We start from the raw sequence: 21,784 nt of genomic DNA on the forward strand, positions 1-21,784 counted from the left end.
AATAAACTATACCCATTTACTAAAAATATAATGATTTACATAGAAAATGGAAAAAAGGAAGGAAGGAAGGAAGGAAGGAAGGAAGGAAGGAAGGAAGGAAGGAAGGAAGGAAGGAAGGAAGGAAGGAAGGAAGGAAGGAAGGAAGGAAGGAAGGAAGGAAGGAAGGAAGGAAGGAAGGAAGGAAGGAAGGAAGGAGGGAGGGAGGGAGGGAGGGAGGGAGGGAGGGAGGGAGGGAGGGAGGAAGGGAAGGAAGGAAGGAAGGAAGGAAGGAAGGAAGGAAGGAAGGAAGGAAGGAAGGAAGGAAGGAAGGAAGGAAGGAAGGAAGGAAGGAAGGAAGGAAGGAAGGAAGGAAGGAAGGAAGGAAGGAAGGAAGGGAGGGAGGGAGGGAGGGAGGGAGGGAGGGAGGGAGGGAGGAAGGAAGGAAGGAAGGAAGGAAGGAAGGAAGGAAGGAAGGAAGGAAGGAAGGAAGGAAGGAAGGAAGGAAGGAAGGAAGGAAGGAAGGAAGGAAGGAAGGAAGGAAGGAAGGAAGGGAGGGAGGGAGGGAGGGAGGGAGGAAGGGAGGAAGGGAGGAAGGGAGGAAGGAAGGAAGGAAGGAAGGAAGGAAGGAAGGAAGGAAGGAAGGAAGGAAGGAAGGAAGGAAGGAAGGAAGGAAGGAAGGAAGGAAGGAAGGAAGGAAGGAAGGAAGGAAGGAAGGAAGGAAGGAAGGAAGGAAGGAAGGAAGGAAGGAAGGAAGGAAGGAAGGAAGGAAGGGAGGGAAGGGAAGGAAGGAAGGAGGGAGGGAGGGAAGGAAGGAGGGAAGGAGGGAAGGAAGGAAGGAAGAGAAAGAAAATCAGTCAAAAAAGACATCTTTAAAAATTAAATATTGAATTTATTACATTCAAAAGGAAAGGAAGTGATAAATAATAGCAACCCTAAGCTTCATGACCATACTATGCACAGGGAAATGTCAATTTTATTTTATATTTGTGAAGTTTAGAATAAAAAAATATAGTGGCTCAATTTTCATTTCTTTAAAAAAATTCCTCTTTCTCAATAAAGAATAGGTAACAATCTAGTATTGCTATTCTCTGTTCCTTATAGTCTTATATTTCTAAAAGTGGGATACATGATAAATATGGCAAATGCAGTACCTAGGTTGATTCAAGTAAGTCACTGCTATCTTCTCTCTTTATCCCTTTTAAGAGCTTCCATCTTTGCTTCTCCCTCAAAAAGAGTATATACCCCACGCCAAAGAGAAAAAGATTTACTGCATCCCTACCTCCTGTGAGAGTCTACTCACTTCCCTCTTCATCATCCTTCTTCCTTACCTTCCCCCCCAAACAAGAATAGCACATTCACTGCTGCACAGATTCAACATTTGCTGTGGGCATGCATCAGGATGAGAGCAGCAGTAGGAGCTCTCTAGCTGAAGAATTTTCAGGAGAAATTCAAGGCTCAAGTGCACACATTATGGCCTTTAAAATTCCAATGAGAAAATGTAACAAGTGGGAAAATTCATAATTCAAAAAAACTGATTCCTGAAGCTTCAACTCCAACTCTAACCAACTCTCATCAGTCCCCTATGAATACTTTGTCTTTCTTGGTTTTAACCTGACCTTCCCTTCAGGCATTGCTATTGCCTTTGTACCCACACAGTTCTGTGATTAATACCTGACAACTGGACTCACATTTTTCCAACATTTTTGCAACTTGACACTTCTAAGCTTCATATCACTTGTCACCAACCTTGATTTGTTCACATAGCCCTATGGCCCACAGTCCATATCAAAATATCCTAGTTGAAACCTCTCTCCATTTCTTTCTTAACATGAAAAAATATTCACACACACATACACACACACACACACACACAAACACATAAACATCTCTACTCAGACCTTAGGTGTGTTTGGTGAGAACATAGTATAAGACTTTGGAATCTTTGAATAGCAGCATTGTGAAATTTGAGGCAGCTAGGGGCCTGAGTGGAGAGAACTTGGCCCTAGGAGTCAGGAAGACATGAGTTCATGTCCATCCTCAGACACTTACTAGCTTTATGACCCTGGGCAACTCGTTTAACCTCTATTTACTTTAATCCACTGGAGAAGTAAATGGCACACCACTCCAGCATCTTTGCCCAAAAAAAACAATGGACAGTATTGGCATAGTATGGTCCTCAAGGTCACAAAAAATCAGGTACAACAATAACAATGTCAAATTTGCCTTCTCTTGTTTATAATATCAGATTTGCCAATAATAATAACAAAAATCATACTACTCACCAAGATCTAGGTGAATGCCTGGTACAAATGAATTGAGAAAGAACATGAAGATAACAAATCCGAGAACAGTCAGGCATTTGATAAGGAGAATTTTGTCTGCTATTCTATGCTGTGGAAAGGAAAAATGTACAGGTGTTACCCAACATATTCTTCTGAATTCAGCAATATGTTATTTTTTTAAGGTATATCTTATTTTTATTGATGCCTTTCATTTTGAAATGCATCCCTCCTTATTCCCAATTAGGTAAATTATCCCTGGTAGTAAAGATACACAAAAGGACAGGGGGAAACAGCTCCACAAAATTAGCCAATACTGGACTCTGTCTGATGATAATATTTTTTAAACTACACACTTCTACTCCCTTAACAATGCATTGAACAAGGAAGAGGTACATTTTCTCCATCCTTCTCTAGGGCTAGATTTAGTCATATTTTCATAAAGTTAAGTTTCTTTTCTGTTGGGTTTTATTTGTATGGGTATGTGTGATTTTTAAAAATAAAAATAACAAATCTAGTTAACAACTCTAACACATAAGGGTAAGGACTAGGAAAATGGTGTTAAGTGATTTGCCCAAATTCACCCAGCTAGGAAGTACCTAAGGCTCTATTTAAACCATGTTCTCTTGATTCTAGCCCTGTAACTCTATCCATTGTGTCACCTATCTGACATAGGTCATAGTTAAAACCCAAGTCCCAAAGCCATTATTATGGGACTCTTGTTTCTCATAGTAACTAAAATGTCTCATGGTTTGTGAAGGATGGAATAGAATTTGTAAGAGCAAAAGAGAGGGGAGTTCCATGTTCTTTGATTCTCTGGCACTGTTTCAAATCTCTACAGGTGCCTTGGAATTTCTTCAGGTTCTGTAGTTACTTCAGGCACTTTTAACTTCCCTATCCAAGAGGGAAGAGAGAAGGTCCCAATTCAGGTTACTGAAGGAAAAAACTCTGAGAAAAAAAGTGGCATGAGAAGAGCTAGCACTCTATCATGTCCTTATTTCCCCTTGCCACAATAGCCAACTTCCCCCAAAGAGGGAGATCTAAGACTCTCTTGGTTGAGCTGAGTTACCTTGTTCCCAATAGGAACACTCTTTCAATCTGCATCATCTGGTATATATACCCCTCTGTATTTATTCTCTGACTTTTGTTTGCTGTGAAGTAGGATAAGTCATTTTCTCTGCTACCTGCTATATTATGTTAATTGTGGAACTAGTACTTGGCGGTAAAGGAATTGAGCTTTTAATGTGGAGCTTAGGGTCCTCTTTTCCTCTTAACTGAAGAGTAATCAGAAGATAACTTGAAACTGAAAACTACATCCCCTAGACTAATAATACCTAAGGGAATAAATAGATATAATTAACCTAATACCTTTTCTTTCTGAGGAGAGAAGAATGACCAAGCTTCTGGTCCCAAACTTCTGTTTCCCTTCTTGATAAGAATTAAAGTCTCCCTTGAAGAAAAGTGAAGGAAAAGGGGACTAGAGATGCCTATCCTGACTCCCTTTGAGGCATGCAACATTACATGTTATATGTGAGTGACACCACTCTCTCTACAATCATTATATATATATATATATATATATATATATATATATATATATATATATGTAGAATCTCTGAGGCAATAGGCATGGACATTTTAGTCACCTTTTAACAAAATTCCAAAGAGCCAATTTGTTCTTAAGACCAACCAGATCTGAATCAATACCATAGCTTACTTTCCTCAAAAAAAAAGTCAGCATTGGAAGGATCTTAATTGGAAAGAAAAGTAGATAAAAATTTTTAAAGAAAAACTTACAAATTAATTATGAGTTTTAAAACACAGAGAAGGAAGAGTGATTCAGAAATATGTTTCATAAAATGCCTTAAAAGATGTGAGAGGTAGACCTTTCACTATATATTACAGAAGAGCTTTGAAGTACAATCTGTCCTTGTCCCCCAGCACCACAATATAAGAGAGCACTAGTCTGGATTCTCTGCAATATCAAAGTTATTCATAAATAGACAAGTACCATTGAACTCACTGGGGGATTTAAGGGTTTTTCACAAATGCCTATGTGACTGTTTATATTCAGTTCAATATTCTTCCTGCTTTACAGAATGCAATATTATGGTTTCGGAGTTACCAGGAGAAGCAAACCTTCCTATTTCCCTTGTAGCTGGAGGAGGGTGAGAATGCTCCCACTGTCAAGTAAAACAATGTAAGACATTTGTCTATCAGTTGTTAGAAACAACATTTGTCATTCTTCAAAGATCATGCCTTTCTAGGACAAGGACAGAGTCTGGAAAGAGACTAGAAGGGACACTCCCTCTGCACAAAAGAGGAATCTGGGTAAGGTAGAGAAACCAGAAGATTTCCAGTATATTCACTTGCTAAATTTTCACACGTATACTATTTAATTCATGACTGGCATCCCCACTGTGAAGACACCAAAGAACAACACTATTTGTCCTCTATTAAATAAAGTCACCTCAGAAATGAAAAATAATTTTTCCAACCCTCTGGCCAGACAGAGATTTGAGATTGCTATTTACCACCTGCCAGTGCAAACATGAATGTTTGCAGAGAAGCTATAACCCTCCAACACACATGCAAAAGAGGCAAGGAACACACAGGCAGTTTTCTAACTTGTGACTTGAGCCTGAGGTAGCAAGGCAGCAACAGACCAAAGAGGGGATTTTAAGACTTGAAGCAGATAACGTTGCCCTATCTGTCTGTGCCTCTCTCACCCTGGGTCAACTAGAAATGCTATAGGAGAATGGGTAAGAGATACCTACCCACAACCAAATAGATGTGGTAGAAGCCTTCCTTTTGTGATCCTAGAGACAGCAAGAAATCCATTTGGCCAAAATGTAAAAATCTGCCCCTTGTTGAACTGTTTAAAATGCTTTTGCTTGGGGACAGAGCTTTTGAACTTGCAATCCAGATGAGATTTAGATTTATTTCCTAAGGTGAAAAGGGAAAAAGGAAAAGAACCTATATGTTCTAAAATATTTATAGCAGCCCTCTTTGTGGGGACAAAGAACTGGAAAGTGAGGGGATGCCCATCAATTGGGGAATGGCTAAACAAGTTGTGCTATATATTTGTGACAGAATACTACTGTACTATAATAAATGGTGAGCAGGTTAATTTAAAAAAAAACATGGAAAGACATAAATGAAATTATGAAGAGTAAAATGAGCAGAAAAAAGAGAACATTATGCATAGCAACAGAAATAGGATTTGAAAATGACTTGTATATGTCTACTTCCAAAGGAAGAACTGATAAATGTAAACAAGGAAGACATTCTTTTATATATACCTTTTTATAATCAAATGTTAACCTTCTCTGCTGCAGTAAGAGGAGGGAGTTAACTGGGAATTTAATGTAACAAATAAGTTTAAATGAGATAATAATTATGAAGTACTTAGCACAATGCCTGTCACATAGTAAACATTAGGTAAATGTTAGCTAATTTTATTAACTAAAATGGACCTCAGTAATAATCAAATCCATACTCATAGAAGACAAAACTGTATTAAATTTACATCAAGGCATAAAGAATGCTGAATATAAGAATCTGAGAACTTGGTTCAAACCCTGGTTATGCCACTTATTATTTATGTGACCTAGGCAGGTCCCTTAATCTCCACAATCCTCCATAATCCATATGTAAAACAAGAGTTTTGGACAAGATGACCTCTTGATCTTTGAATCTATGATTCCATAATATAAGATCAGTTTGAGAATTTTTATAGAAGAGGGTAGAGTATGGAAGACAGAGTCAGGTAGAGTAAAGTAAGGGAAAACATATCAATGCAATCTAAGATAAATTTTTCATACTTCATGAACTTAAAAAGAATTCAATATGTCCTCAAAACATTTTTAAATTCTCAGGTATAATACATAATATATGCTCTATAATGAAAGGAATACAACATACTCCCTTCACATAGATACCATATTTCTGAGTAAATAGGTCATTTTCTTCAGACAGATATTTGGTTTTTCTTTATCAGACCATATTAGGACTATGATTTCATAAAGGCTTTCTTTCTATCCATATTCTAAAATTATATTAAGGGATATAACTATTGGTATTATTTTCCACAATATTTTATAAATGAGTTTCTTTTCCAAAATAGTATTGTCCTTGGGTGCCATGTCCCTCCACTTGGCATAAAGATCAAGTATTAACTGTCAAAGGAAGTTTCTAGACTTTTTAGGTCCCCTCTTATGACTGGCTCATATTCATTAAATGTTTGAACTTGATTTATTTAAAATAATTATTCATGTACCACAGTCCTTCATTATAAAGCAGTTTTATCTAAGTGTGAGTTCTACTCGCTTTGATTCCAGTGAATTTGTTATATGCCTCCGATCCATATTTAGCACTAATTGTTGTCCAACATGGAAGATACAGGCACCTACCCTTGTATCTCCACCCCCAAAGCAACATTGTACTAGGTATTTCATTAGAATCCTTGGATATTTTAGGAAATGAATAACCACTTTGGAATGCTTGAAGAATTCTTATAAAAATAAGATATAATCTCATTATTATTTACCTTTTTTTGTAGCTCCTGGATATTTGTCTCCCAGTTTTTATCCTCTTGGGAAATTTGTCTAAAAGAGAAGGTAACACATTATGTTTCCAGATGACACTAAAGAGGCAAATAAAAACTGCCTCAATAAATAGAATGTTTAGGGCCCTTCTCTGGAGAATTGGTCAGCTCCCAGTCACATTTTGAATCTTGTCTCCTCCCTAGTTAACTTGACTCTTCTTGCCTTTGAAATTTAATTTCATGTCATTTTCAGGCAAAAAAAAAATACCCACCAAACATTAAATGTGTAATTTCACTAGTCATTCATTCTCAATATTATTTAACTTTCATTTTATAGTAGAATTTTCAAATTCCAGCTAGATTATCACTAAAGTAAAATGCTCATCTTAATGCTCAAGGAACTTTGCTGTTAGCAATAATGAGATTTTGGGTTAATGCATCCTGCCTCAAGTGTCTTCACTGGTAGCATATCTATGTGCAGGAGTAAGAAGTAACCAAAAGAGAGATTGCTTGGTATTTTCCATTTGAGAAAGAGAGTGAATCAATGCTATTAATTCCAAAGCATATTGAAATATAAACTTTACTTTGGGTTATGAACTAAAGATTTTCATTATCCCTCTTGCTTCCACCATTAACAAGTACAAGGCATATCAAAGTACTCTGTACACTGTACAATCAGTATTTGATTGAACTTGTCACCATGACTTTAGATAAGTCACCAACATTAAAGCAACTAAGTAGTACAATGTACTAAGTAGTCCAAGAGCCAAGTAGATCTGAAATTTACTAGTTGGGAGATGTTAGGGAAGTCACTTAATTTCTGTTTGCCTTAGTTTCTTCATATGTAAAACGGAGAAAATAATAGCACCCACCTCACAGGGTTGTTTTGAAGATCAGATGAGATAATAATTATAAAGCATAGTGTCACATTGTAGTCACTACATGTATGTTAACTATTCTTAGTAACATCAAATCTTATCCATATCTGAAAAAGAATGCCCCCTGCAACATTACTGGTTGACCATGCTTCCCAAAATAGCCCATTCTATTTTTTGAGTAGCCCTAACTACTATTTGGGGAAAAGGTTTTTCTTTATATCAAGACTAAATTTGTCTATTTGTGTGCAAATATCACCAGGTTTTTCTACTAACAGAAAAAAATATAATGTCTCTTCTACATGACAGAGTATCTATTGTCACCTCTTTATCTTTTCTTCTTCATGATAAATATCCTCAATTCCCTGAATCAATTCTTGTGCAACCTAAACCTAAGGTCCACTATCCTGGTTTTCCTACTGTGAATTATTTCCAATTCATCAGCATCATTCTTAAACATTAACATCCAGAACTATACACAAAAGAACTAGAACCATAATCTAAAACTACATATAATATTCTAGAGATAGTCTAACCAGGACAGAATAGAGAAGAACTATCATCTCCCTGATCCTGGACATTACACTTCTCTCCCAATAGTCCATCACATTGACTCTCAATTGCCATATCAAACAATTAACTCATACTTGACTTGAAGTCCGCTAAATTCCCCTAATTTTTTGAAATGAACTACTTTTGCTATCACATCATATTGTACTTGTGGAAGTAGAGTTTTTTCAATCTGGATGTAACATTTACACTTATCCCTATTATATTTCATTTTATTCAATCTAGCCCAGTCTTCTAATTTGAGAGTATCAAACTCAATAAAGAAACAGCACACACTAACCCACACCTAAGGATCTCTTGTGGGGTTTAAATGACTAAGTTTTAAAAAATAGGTGTTATCTATGTTTTGTTGTATTTTTATTTGTTATGTTAAATGTTCCCAATTACATTTTAATCTGCCTTGGCCAACATCACTGGAAGCATACTTCTTTCATCTGTTCTAGCCTGTCAGACGCTTTTGAAATCTTAACCCTGTTATATTGTAAGTGATCCCACTCAGTTTGGAGTTTTCTGTAATCTTGAAAAGCATACTATCTATAAAATTTTCCTAATCATTGAGAAAAATCAAAATAGCAGGAGACTAAACAAAATCTCTGAATTCCCCAAACAAAAACAAATTAATCTTGAACAAACAATTGCTGCTTTAAAGGTCTGAACATTTAGCCAATAATAAACACACCTAATTATATAATTGTATAAATATATCTAATTATGTCATTGTGTAGCCCACATCTGTCCAAAAATTCCACAAGAATATAAGGAGATACGAGGTAAAATGTTCTGCTAAAATCTAGATAAATTATATATCTTCAGCATTCCCTGATTTATGAGTTGAGTGACTTATAAGAAAGAGGAAATAATACTGGAAAGTATGGCGTGTTCTTGATGAAGTCATGCTGACTCTTTTTTGTTTGTTGTTTCGTTGTAAAATGTTCATTAATTGTTCTATTATGTTCCAAAATTTGCCAGAAATTGAAGTTAAGCTCACTGACCTACAGTTGACATAATCCAGAAGGATCTGACATGCTATTTGCCATGGGGTCACAAAGAATTTGACACAAATGAATGATTGAACAAACCAATTCTTTTCTATTTTGAAAATCAGGATATTAATCCTTCTCCAACCTTTAAATACCTCTTCTACTTTATATAATTTTTCAAAGATACTAACAGTTGCTTAGCATTCATGTCTACAAATTCTTTCAGTACCTGAGGTCATAACTTGATCAATCGATGAGTTCATTAGGGTAACTAGGTTCTCTGTTACTATTTTATTTCCTGATTATGTATTTTTGTTCTGTTTTCTGTTACAAAGTCATTATTCCTGACCAAAAAAATCGGTGCAATATAAGAATTGAGAAACTCTGCTTTCAGTTATCATTATCCTATTCTCCTTGAGCAAAGTCTTGCTACTTTTGAAACTTTTGTATTCCTTGATATAACTTGAAAAAAACTTTTTAAAATAGTCAAGATTTTTATTTAATTTATATAACAGTTATAATATTTCTTTAATTTTTCCTCATCAGCACAAGCTCATTATGAGTTTTATGACTTCACATGTTAAACAGGATCATGACATACTTTTGTATTCATCTTCTCTTGCCTGATCTTGCTTCCATCTTCTGTACATGTCTTTAAAAATTTAAGATAGTTGATGAATTTCCTATTCGACTAAATTCACCTCTTTGGGTGATTCCTTTTTTTTTGTCCTTGGTTTCCTTATCTATGATGGGCAGTACCAAGTGATCGCTAAGGTCCTTTCCAACTCCCCAAATATTGTATTTTACATTCCATCTGTGAAGAGCTCATGAGAATTGTCTGGTTCATTAAGATTTGTTTTTTACATGTATGGTTATTTTTCACCTATTTTCAAGGCTAACTGCATGTTTGCCATAAAATACTATGTGAATGGAAGCCAAATAGTAAAGATAAAGGGAATCTGAATACAAATATAGAATTTTCTCCATCTTATAGCTGAAAGGATTTGGGGGTTGTTTAGTATTCTGGTTCTAAAAGATTTAGGTTATTAACATCTGGCTATATTGGATGCCATTTATTGTCCTATCTGTAACTCAAGCTATGTCTGCAATAAGTAAAATCAAAATGGTCTTTCCTGACCTGACTATAAAATGAAATGATGTCCTGTCCTTAGATATACTTTAAGATTTGTAACATTTTATCTGTAGGAGTGTACTTTAGAGTTATCATAAATTTCAGTGTATGAGAATAAGTCTTTTATCTCCCAAACTTGAAGCCTAGAAGATAGTTAAACTGAGGGACCCTTTCACTGCATCTTTCAAAATCTCTTCATTTCTAATTTTGTCTCTGAGATCAGCTTTACAACTTTTATTCCTAGTTTGGTTGTCCTGGTTACAGGCTATCCTAGAAAGTATACTTTCCACAGTTTCTGCATGTAAAATAATTCTTTATAGCTCTAGGACTATCACTAACACTAACACACACACACACACACACACACACACACACACACACACACACACACAAATCCATCTGCATAACCCTATGTCCAAGGCCCTAGATTAAGTTCATATCCTCTAGAATGTTTCTTCCATCTGTTGTTTTCCAAAACAAGACAAATGGGAGTAATTCCAGTCAACAGAACTATTTAAAGTTAACTGCTACTTCTCACTTGAATTCAATATGCTATTATCAAGACATGAATTTAGCATTCATTTGAACTTTTTTTCACTAAAAGATTTAATCTGAAAATTTTAAGAGGCTTCTGTAGTGCAATAAGTCAAAGAATCTTGACTCCAGTTTCACAACATTCTTATTTCACTCAAAGAATTCTCAGGGGAGAAATAAATTCCCTATATTTCATTAAAGGCCTATTCTGATAATCATGATGATATGACTTTGTTCCTGGGTTCTTAAAGGCTGTGACAGCACAGGCTCTTCGCCAGTTCTTATGAAGCTGGAAAAGTATGGGACTGGCAAAAGACCAAATATTTGTAATCCAATTCACCATTTGGTGACTTTCTTTTGGCATGCCTCAGTGAAAGGAGCATTGATGGGATTTCACATTAATGAAATCACAGATCTTTGCATATATCAATTTGTAAAATAAATCCACAGAATATCAGTTATTTCTTGAGGGAGACATGGATAAGGAGGAGAGATAAAGGGAAGAAAATAAAAAATGAAAATAAATAATTACAACATAAATATGGCACCAACTTATGTCTGGGAATTTTATGGACCCAGCTGTTCCACCCTTGCCATGATATATATCTCTGAGAAGACTTAGGGGAAACAGAATATGTGATGTTTGAAGGTGATTTGCCAGGAACTAGCACAAAATGTACCAATGTCATTGGGTCAACTTTTTCAAGGTGAAAATGTGAATAAAGCATGGCAGTATTGGGGATATTCTCTTTCCTTGCACCCCTTAGTCTGTTGGCCTGAGAAGTTCACCAAACTACCTTGGGAAACATGTACTTTGCTGACAAAGTCCTCGTCCTCCCAACACCAGAACTATGACCAGGAGTCACCTTCCCCATTTGAAATTTTCCCTTTCATAACATAAATGATACCTAATTGAAATATTGTCACACTTCCCCTAACTGGACTTTGGTATTCCAAACTTCCACAAGGCTGTACAACAGGAGGAAAGCTAGAAAGGGGCCAAGTGGCATAGTCCTTTTAAATGTTAAATAGAAGAATTTTTATTTCATCTTAGAAGTAATATGTAGCCATTAGATATCATTTCATGCAGCAAGGTGATATGGTGGATAGAATGCCTGGCCTAGAGTTAGGAAGATCTGAGTTTAAATCTAAGCTCAGACACTTATTAGCCATGTGATCTTATACTTCACTCTGTTTACCTCAGTTTCCTCATCTGGCAAATGAGCTAGAGAAATAAATATCAAACCATTCCAGTATTTTTGCCAAGAAAATCCCAAATGGGATCATAAAAAGTCAGGCACTACTGAAAAATGACTAAACAACAAAAAAAGAGATCATTTAGACAGGTGGGATAACATGCTTAGACCTGAGTTTGAGAAGGGATGGATGTGAGAAATGTTATGGTAGTAAAATCTACAGGTGTGGCAATTAATTAGATATGTGAGGTAAGGGACAGTGAAGAGTCAAGGATGACTCTGATGTCTGAAGTTCAAACCTGGGTGACTGGAAAAAATGGTAATGCCCTATATGGAGGAAAGGAAGGAAGGAAAGAAGGAAGGAAGGAAGGAAGGAAGGAAGGAAGGAAGGAAGGAAGGAAGGAAGGAAGGAAGGAAGGAAGGAAGGAAGGAAGGAAGGAAGGAAGGAAGGAGGAAGGAAGGAAGGAAGGAAGGAAGGAAGGAAGGAAGGAAGGAAGGAAGGAAGGAAGGAAGGAAGGAAGGAAGGAAGGAAGGAAGGAAGGAAGGAAGGAAAGAAGGAAGGAAGGAAGGAAGGAAGGAAGGAAGGAAGGAAGGAAGGAAGGAAGGAAGGAAGGAAGGAAGGAAGGAAGGAAGGAAGGAAGGAAGGAAGGAAGGAAGGAAGGAAGCAAAGAAGCAAGGAAGGAAGCAAGGAAGGAAGAAAGGAAGGAGAGGAGAGGGGAGGGGAGGGAGGAAAGGAAAGAAAAAATAGATTTTAACCATTTATATTTCAAAATTTATTTAAAAATTCAATTCATACTCATTCAAGACTCTCTATCCTTGTCTCTGACTTTCTCTCTGTATGTCTCTGTCTCTGGAGGGAGGGAGAGAGAGAGAGAGAGAGAGAGAGAGAGAGAGAGAGAGAGAGAGAGAGAGAGAGAGAGAGAGAGAGAGAGTGAGAGAGAGAGAGAGAGAGAGAGAGAGAGAGAGAGTTCCGGACTTGCTATGAGACACTTCTGAGGAGATCTGAATTTTATATCCTGGGAGTGACCTGGAACATGAAGATAGTTCAAAGGAATTTTCTTTACCATAACCTAAAGAGTCAACTAAGTTCAAGAAGCAAAAAAATCCTCAGTCAGAAATAAAGGAGTTCAAAAGACAGGTTTAATTAAAGCCTGAGGGCTGCTCCTGGCTTTTGCTGGTTGACTTGGTACAGCTGTGTGTCCGATGTATCAAAGCAACTGAATTGCCATCTGGAACTATAACTAAAAAAGCTAAGACCTTTCTATTATAGCTGCAGCTCAGTAGAAAACTGAAAGATGCCAGCAGAGAGCAAGAGAGAACTTTAAGAGAGCAGCTCAGGATAACAGATAGTAGATTGTACAGTGCCCAAAGAAAATAACTCAGCCAGCTATTTTCTGAGCTTGCAGCATAGCAACCAAAAACTTAATGACCACTTGGGCATAGCAGCATAGGAAGCTAAGACCCAGGAATATGAATTAACCTAGCTATACATGATTCTTTCATGTGTGCCTTCTCCAACATTTATTCCTAGGCCATTCATGTTCCTTATATATGAGATCACTCCCAAATTGGTTTTCCCCAAATGTTCTTTCTTGCCAGTGGTAAGAGAATCTGTGACTGAACATATTGAGCTCTACAGTGCGTATATGGGGGAATGGTTTTTACCATTTGTTTTGCTGTGCTATGTATGTAAATATCTTTTGCTTGAAACAAGTGTGTTCTCTTCTTGGTCTGATAAAGAATAATCAGATGGAACTCATGAACTTTGGCCAGAAGTTCATGATAACTGAACACATGCCCTAAATTTGCAGTACCTTTTAAGGTCTACAGTTAGAGAGGATTCATGCTTCATGTGCACAATAGAAAAGCAAAGTTTTATAGGGTAGACATAATATGCACGAAGTCGTGCACCTCAAATTCTCTGGTTCAATGTTGAAACTCTCTACACTAAACAGTGATATTGAAACAGAAATATTGTACAATGATAAACTGTGAAAACTTGGCTACTCTCAACAATGCAATGATCTGGGACAATCCTGACACATTTATTATGGGGAATGCTATCATCTTCAAAGAACTGTGGGATCAGATGGATGCAGATCAAAGCATACTATCTTTCACATCGGTGTATTTAGGGTTTTATTTGGGGGCTTAGATTTTACATGAGTGTGCTCTTACAACTGTGACCAATATGGAAGTGCATTTTCCAACATAATACACGTATGGCCTGGATCAAATTGCTTACCATCCCTGAGTGAGAGGAGGGAAGGGAGGGATGGTTTGGACCTAATAATTTTGGAAAACATGCTGAAAATTATTATTATATGTAATTGGTAAAATAAAATATCTTTGAATTTTAAAAATCAGTGATATTGAAAGATCTTTATTTACTCTTTTTGAAAGAGCTTTACTGACTCTTTACAATGCCTCAACATTCATCATATATATCAAGTCATATCTCAATAGAAACTCCCGTTACAACCTAATGGTACAATTCCAGTAATGTTCAGTTGGCCTTAATATCAGTAGAATAAATGATTACAAAGGTTGCAAGTCCTGTGACCACAGCTGACCTATTTTACCTTTGGAATGTTTTGAGCTTCTTCTTGAGCAAAAACTCCAGAGTTAAAACCTTCTGCATGAGTAGACATTTCACTGCTGTCTCCTCCCGACTAGCAGGATTAATACGTTGTGCTGTCAACTTCCAAACGTGGATTTCATGTTTCAGTTCTAAGGAGAGAAGGAAGCACAGTAATATTGAGTCACACATTAAAAACAGGTTACCCAGTGAAGCAAAGTCTGCAAAATACAAACATTTAAACAGCATCATGTCTGAAAAAGCCAATTAACTAGTAACAGACTGGCCATACAAACCAAATGAAATACAAAATGAAGTTTTTTTTAAGTGAAAATCATTTCTTCTTGAAAGACCACATTTATCATCTTACTGTTTTCCCTACAGCAAACAATAAAAGTGTTTTTAATAACTTTCTTAATGAAGTATTGCAATTGAAAATGTATTGCTAAGGGTGAAATTGCACTCTTTGACAGACTCAGTGAATGGCAGAGAAATAGAGCCTTTTTCTACTTGTCTGTTTCTCTGAACCATACTCATTAGGTCCTGCTTTTGACCAATGTCTTTCACTTTCTTGTCTGAGACATTCCACGGGATCTTAGCCTTGAGGAGTTGCAGAAGTGGAGCTGATAACTTCTCAGGGTTCAAGGCACTCATTGAGGTTCCTCAGTGACAACCTTTTAATATGACTTTTGGTAACAGGCAGGTTTTAAGAGACTCAGTTCACTCACTAAATATATTGCATCAACTTACTGTCTCGCTTTCCTTCCACTTCTACATGCCACTTAGCTCAAAATCATTTTAAGGGGGGAAGAGTTTTAATTGAAAGGCTACACAAGGCAGGCTAATGTTAGTGAAATGTTAAAATTAGCATAAGGTTACTCAAGTCAAGCTGTAAGTGTACTCTATTTTCTGTAATACATTCTAGCTGACATTGATGAGCTATGAGGGAAAAACTATAAATAACATTATTCTATGTGCAATTTTCTTCTTTTTCGCTTAAAATGTTTCACTGAAGTGGAAGTTTCCCTTGAGCTGACCTTTTATGTATGCTATGCAAATGCCACACAATGGGCATTAAGAGAGAAATAACATAATTTCTCCCTCCTCCTATTCTATCTTCCAATCCCTCAGTCTTCCAAGGGAAAAAGAATTCTCCTTCCTCAAATTCCTCCTAATATCTTGCCTGGACCTATTCTTTATGTTACCCTGTTTTACCAGATTATTTTAATACTTGTCTGTGTCTTAATCAGACTGTGAGCTCCTAGAGGACAAGGACTATATTATCTCTATCTTTGCATTCACAGTGTAATAATAATCTTCATCTTTGATTTCCTTTCATTAATTTGTGTTATTTGGGGGGGGGGGAGTCAGAGCCATTTCTCCTACTTAAGAATTTACTGACCTGGTTGATACCTGTCTCATAGGATGTGAAAATTTCCTCAAGATCTCAAATATTTCTCAGATAAGACATCTAAAAGAATGTCAAGATTTCCTAAAGTAATTTGACTTACCATATTTGAGAAAAATTCTCCTGACATCAACTCTGTAGGCATGTAAACCTCCCCTCTCAATAAGCCCATTGTGAAAACTCAAAATGTAGTTTAATCAGTAACCTGACTTGTTGATCAGTGGAATTTAATTAACTTTTTTTTCTAAGGATATATTTTTTTGTTTTCAAAGTATATATTTAAAATTGATTGTTTAATTAAGATTATTCAACTTATATGACATTGAAGGAAGCCTGGAATTAGAGATCTGTCTTTTTTACTGTTTTAACCTAAGAGGATGTAAAAGAATGAAATATATAAAAGAATTAATTCTCTGTTTCTCTGATGTAATTTCGTATATAAGAAAGCTTCTTAGAATCCTAGTCTTGGTTCATGGGTTATTTTTCTGTCCTCTGACCCTGTGCTTAAGCATAATGAAACCTAGGTTTTTAATCTCTATCATTTCTGTGTTGTGAAATGTTTATTTCAACAACAATTACTTACCACATGAATTTAAAAAGGATATATTTCTCCTATAACAGAGGCTAGCACAGTATCTTGTATGTAGTAGATATATGTTGCATAGAACACTTGAAATAATGATTTTTATTATATATCTAGAACTTGTACAAGTTTGAGTTTTAATGAAAATCATGTTTTTTAAAACTTTCAAACTATTGTAATTTAATTGAACTAGATGGTCTTTAAAGCTTAACACATTATTAATAGTCTTTTCCCCCTAAAAACAAACAACTTTACAATAGAGGCAAAATCTTTGAAATTAAGGTATCCAAAGCTTTTTTCTTAATTTTTAAACTAAAATATAGATTTATATTTTAGTAACTTATTAAAGAAAAACTCATTTAATTGAATACCTTTTTTATAAGAGTAGACATTTTATGAATGAAAAGCTCTATGCCTAATTAAATAAGTGGTTAGGATATGTTGATAAACGAAAAGAATGACTGAAACAGTAGGCTTCCCGAGCCTCATAAAATCAATGTAGTATTAGGAACAAGAATCATGAAAAGATATGGTTGCTGAAAGACTTCAGTTATATCTCAGAAGACATAAGCATTTTATCAGATGCTTTTAATTCTGGTACATGAAGGACTTTTCATTAAAAGCCATTGGAATACCAAAACTTGTCCAGCTTTCATTTAAAGATATAAAAGAGAAGTAATAGATTCCATTTGTTTTTCTCAAGGAGCTTATTTGAGTCAAACACATTGAAGAAAGAATCCATTTTGACCATGTCCTTATTAAGGTGAAGAGGTAACAGTGTAATGTGCCTATATTATTGAGGTCTTATTCCTATTAGTTCTCATAAAGACAAAGATATGTCAAGGTCAGAAATAATACTTCTGGGAAATATAGAAAAGTTGTCTTCATTATTTATATTCTCCCTTTTGTACTTCTTATTTATTGTCTTTATGTATGTCCACTCTCCCTACTAGTAATATACATGTTCATAGGAAGGAGGTGTGTGAGAGATCTGGAGTTAAAAAAAAACCTAAATTCAAATCCTATCTAATATACTTACTAGCTCTGTGACCCTAGGAAAGTCACAACTTTCATTTGCCTCAGTTTCCTCATTCTTAAAAATAGAATAACAAATAGCATCTACCTCACTGGGTTGTAAGAATCAAATCCAATAAAATGATATATGTAAATTGTTTTTCAAGCTTTAAAATGCTATATAAATTTTTAAATTATTATTTGCAGTTTAATGTGCCATAGGGTTAGGAAGACATGCTCCATTGCTATTTTCATCAATAAATGCCTTAAAATGAAACTGAGTTTATCCTCTAACTAGAGAAAAAGCAAGAATCAGTAAGGGATGAGTGAAGGCATTTATAAATACAGAGTAGCTCAGCCCTGGATCTGACTTTTGTTCTTCCCCTAAATACCTAGCACAATTCTCTGTACAACATATGCACTTGATATATGCAGGTTGAGCTAAAGTGAAGCTAGAGTTAGGGCCAACATTCCAAAATCTCAGGAGGTGAGGAACAGAACACAGAGGAGGAGATACAGAGAAGTGGATTCTGCTGTTGCTGGTGACATCTTACTGGGATTTGCTGTTTGAATCAAATAATGGACTCCTGTGTTGTGAGATTTTGGGGGGCCCTTTATCCTTGCCTCTATCAATCCTTTCTTAGCTTGAATCAATTAGTTAGTTTAGTATAATTATAGAGAGTAGAGGATTTTAATATCTGGAGTTTGTTAGAAGTAAGTTGTTTCTGGATTCCCTTCCATTCCTTTCTCCCTTTAGGTAAATAAACTTTTATTTTATATTTATAGCTAGTTTGAACCCTTCTTTTACATACCCTATAACAGGTCACAAAGCTAGTAAGTGTCTAAGATCATATATGAACCCAGAACCTCTCACCTCCAGGCCTGGCTCTCAATCAACTTAGCTATCTCACTGCCATTGGCCAAATTAAATCTATCTTAGAGAGAAGCTTGGGAACTTGAACCCACATCCACCCTAGGAAAATTATAGATAATTGCAATGAGGATTAAAAGAAAAAGGTTGGGAGTTCAGTCAGTAAATCAAAGGAACTTATAAAGACTTAAGCTTTTTTTTTCTCCTTCCATTTAATAGTAGATTCTTAATATTCTTGTGTTATAGACTCTTTTGGCATTCTGGTACAGCCTATGAACCCCTTCTCAGAGTGATAGTTTTAAATGTATTTTAAAATACATAGAATTGCAAAGGAAGCCAAAAGTCTACAAAAACAAACGTGGGATTTTTTTGTTTTTTTTTCTCTCCAACAAGTTCAATAATTCTCAGAAACCTATCCATAGACCACTTAGTGATCCATGGATCCTATATTGAGTCCCTGATTTAACGTTGAAGGCCAGGTCTATCTACCCTAAGTTTTTAAGACATAGTAAAAAAAAATCAAGACACAGGGAGCTAGTTGCAGACTGTTTCCTATATTTAAGGTACTATATGAAGTTCTGGGAATACAAATACAGTGGATACAGTATCTGGCATACAGTCAGTGCTCAGTAAATGCTTGCTGACTTGAACTCTATTTAGAGGTTTATCACTGAAACTAAGAGTAGGTGTTTAATGGTTATTTTCTGAATCAAAGCCAATAGATTCATAAAGGAAGAAAGCAATTTCTAAAATGGGCTGTCATTGAAGACAAATTTCCCTTTGCCATTTTAGGAGGCTTAAATCCCTACAGGTCCTTCAATTCATACAATGGCTCCTCCTTGAATCTCCATTAAGAACACCAAAAATGGCCATCTCTTCATTTCTTGCTAGGCTATACTCTGGACTCCTCCATCATGGTCCCATATCAAGTACCACCCTTCTTCCTTCAACTTCCTTTTATGCATTTCCAAGACTTATTGGAATGGAAATCCCTTGAGGACAAAAACTTTCTTTTTCCTTGCATTTATATTCTCAGAACTTCACATAGTACCTGAAATATAGGAAACACTTGATTACTAATTTACTGATGGACTTATGGGAAGGCTGATATGTTCCAATCTTTCATTTCAAAGTAGTTTCAACAATTAAAAGTCTGAGAAGTTGGATGCTTTGTTTCATCACATATATTAAGATCCCTTCTAGACCCAAATAACCATGCTCATATGAAATCACAGACTCATCGATAATCCAACTCCTTTCTTAATGCATGAGGTAACTAAGACCTAGAATAGTTAAGGATTTGCATAAGGTCTAACATTCCAATATATGAATAAATGACTTTAATAATAATAAAAGGGGAAATATCCACATAACATTCTCTTTACTCTCAGGCCCTAGTTATAGAAATATACTGAACCAATAAATTCCAATGATATGATAATAGTTTACAATAACAAAAAATGGTAGCTCTACAGTGTTTATAATTTTATAATTTGCCTCTCTCACAGCAACTCTATGAGAGATTTCAAATAAAAAGTAGCCTTATTTTACAAAAAAAAAACTAAAGGAGATCATTAATTATTAATGATCACATGGTTACTTAGTATCAAAGATGAGATTTGAATGCAGATATCCTCTGATTCTAAGTCTAGTACTCTTTCCTCTGTATCATACAGTCTAATATATATATATATATATATATATATATATTCATTGTTAGCATAAAGAATAGAGATAGACACTGGTCCCTATGAATATATTAGCATAGGAAACTTTATGAATAAGCAGATATATTATAATAGGAGAATAATATGAAAATCAAAAGAATCTACCTGTCATCTACTGAAAGAAGTCCCCAAATGACAAATCTCAGAAATGTCATTGTTAAAATCAAGAACTTTCAGATAAAAAATTCTGCATATATCAAAGAAGAATTCACATTACTAAGGAACCACAATCAGGATTACACAAGATTTAGCAACTACCATACTACATGAGTGGAAAATAGGAAATGAGACAAAAAGATAAAGGTATATAACCAAGAATAACTTAACCACCAAAAGTGAGCATAAGTCTACAAATAGAAAAAAAAATTGATCTTTAGTAAAATAGAGGGCTTTCAAATATTCCTGATAGAAAAAAAGAGTACTGACAAAGAAATATTAAAATAAAAATACAGGTATTGAGTTAAGAATAAAAAGATAAATATGAATGAACAATGAGAAAGGATTTCATGAGGACAAAGTATTTACATTCTAATTGAGGATGAGATACTAAGTCATATGGTCCAAAAAGACAGACAGGTATTATATAATACTATAACACTACTGAAAGAAGAAAAGGAAGGATAGAAGAGGGGGGAAAGGAGATGAAGGATGGGAAAATTTATTTCAAAAAATTTTAGGGTATGCAACTAGAAATATATATATATATGTATATATAAATGTGGAAGGATTAGGTTATGTATTTCTTGAATTTTACTGTAATCCAAACTGGTCAAAGAGTACAGAATATACACAAAGAGATACAGTATAGGAAACTCTTAATGGAGGAAATTCCTTTTACAAATTCAGCCAGGAAATGTATTATTATCTTAAAGAGTCTCTGAGAGCACTGGGGTTTGTAATTTACTCAGGATTATATAACTAGTATGTGTCAAAGGTGAGATGTAAAATCAGACCCTCTTGGCTCTGAATCCTTGTCTCTTTACATACTGTTTCTCACTTAGCACTTTAACAAAATTAGGAAGAAAAACAAAGTCAAGATTAATTTTCTGCTCTAGAGTCAGTTCACAAAGAATATATCTAGATATGTTTTGACCAATGGAATCATTTCTGGGAAAGCTGTATAGCCCTCTAAATCCTTTAAAGAAGAGAATTAATTTGAATATATGAATCCTGAAACTGTTAGTGGAAGGGTTTTTTTAAAAATCATATTGTTTTAGGTTTACAGCATGAAAACCAAATCAACAATTCTTTTATTTCCTTGCCAGGTTAACATTTTTTAAAGTTTCAATTCAAAAGATTTTTGTGGAAACTCTACTGTCAAAATTGAACTGGTCAGAATCCAAAACCCAAAGGAGATGTATTATTATTTCTCTGAAACTCGTAACATAACTTTGAACAACTTCATCCCAACCAAAGTAAATAAGGGGAAAGGACATGGTTTGTTTGTTTCTTAAGACTGATAAAAATGTGCATCATAAAATGTAAAGTAATATTATAATATTGAATTGAAAT

General features: G+C 35.3%; 1 protein-coding gene across 1 annotated transcript in view; it reads right to left on the bottom strand.

Moving 5' to 3' along the window:
• The window catches only part of OCA2 (OCA2 melanosomal transmembrane protein), a 575,033-nt gene that overhangs the window by 375,678 nt on the left and 177,571 nt on the right, over positions 1 to 21,784 (bottom strand). The window contains exons 15-17 of the mRNA XM_056808519.1: positions 14,674 to 14,821; positions 6,808 to 6,865; positions 2,262 to 2,370 (exon numbers count right to left, since the gene is read on the bottom strand). Of these exons, the coding sequence (XP_056664497.1) occupies positions 2,262 to 2,370; positions 6,808 to 6,865; positions 14,674 to 14,821 (315 nt within the window). The remainder of the gene's footprint in view (positions 1 to 2,261; positions 2,371 to 6,807; positions 6,866 to 14,673; positions 14,822 to 21,784) is intronic.

Source organism: Monodelphis domestica, chromosome 8 (assembly GCF_027887165.1).
Source record: "Monodelphis domestica isolate mMonDom1 chromosome 8, mMonDom1.pri, whole genome shotgun sequence".
Taxonomy (NCBI): Eukaryota; Metazoa; Chordata; class Mammalia; order Didelphimorphia; family Didelphidae; genus Monodelphis; species Monodelphis domestica.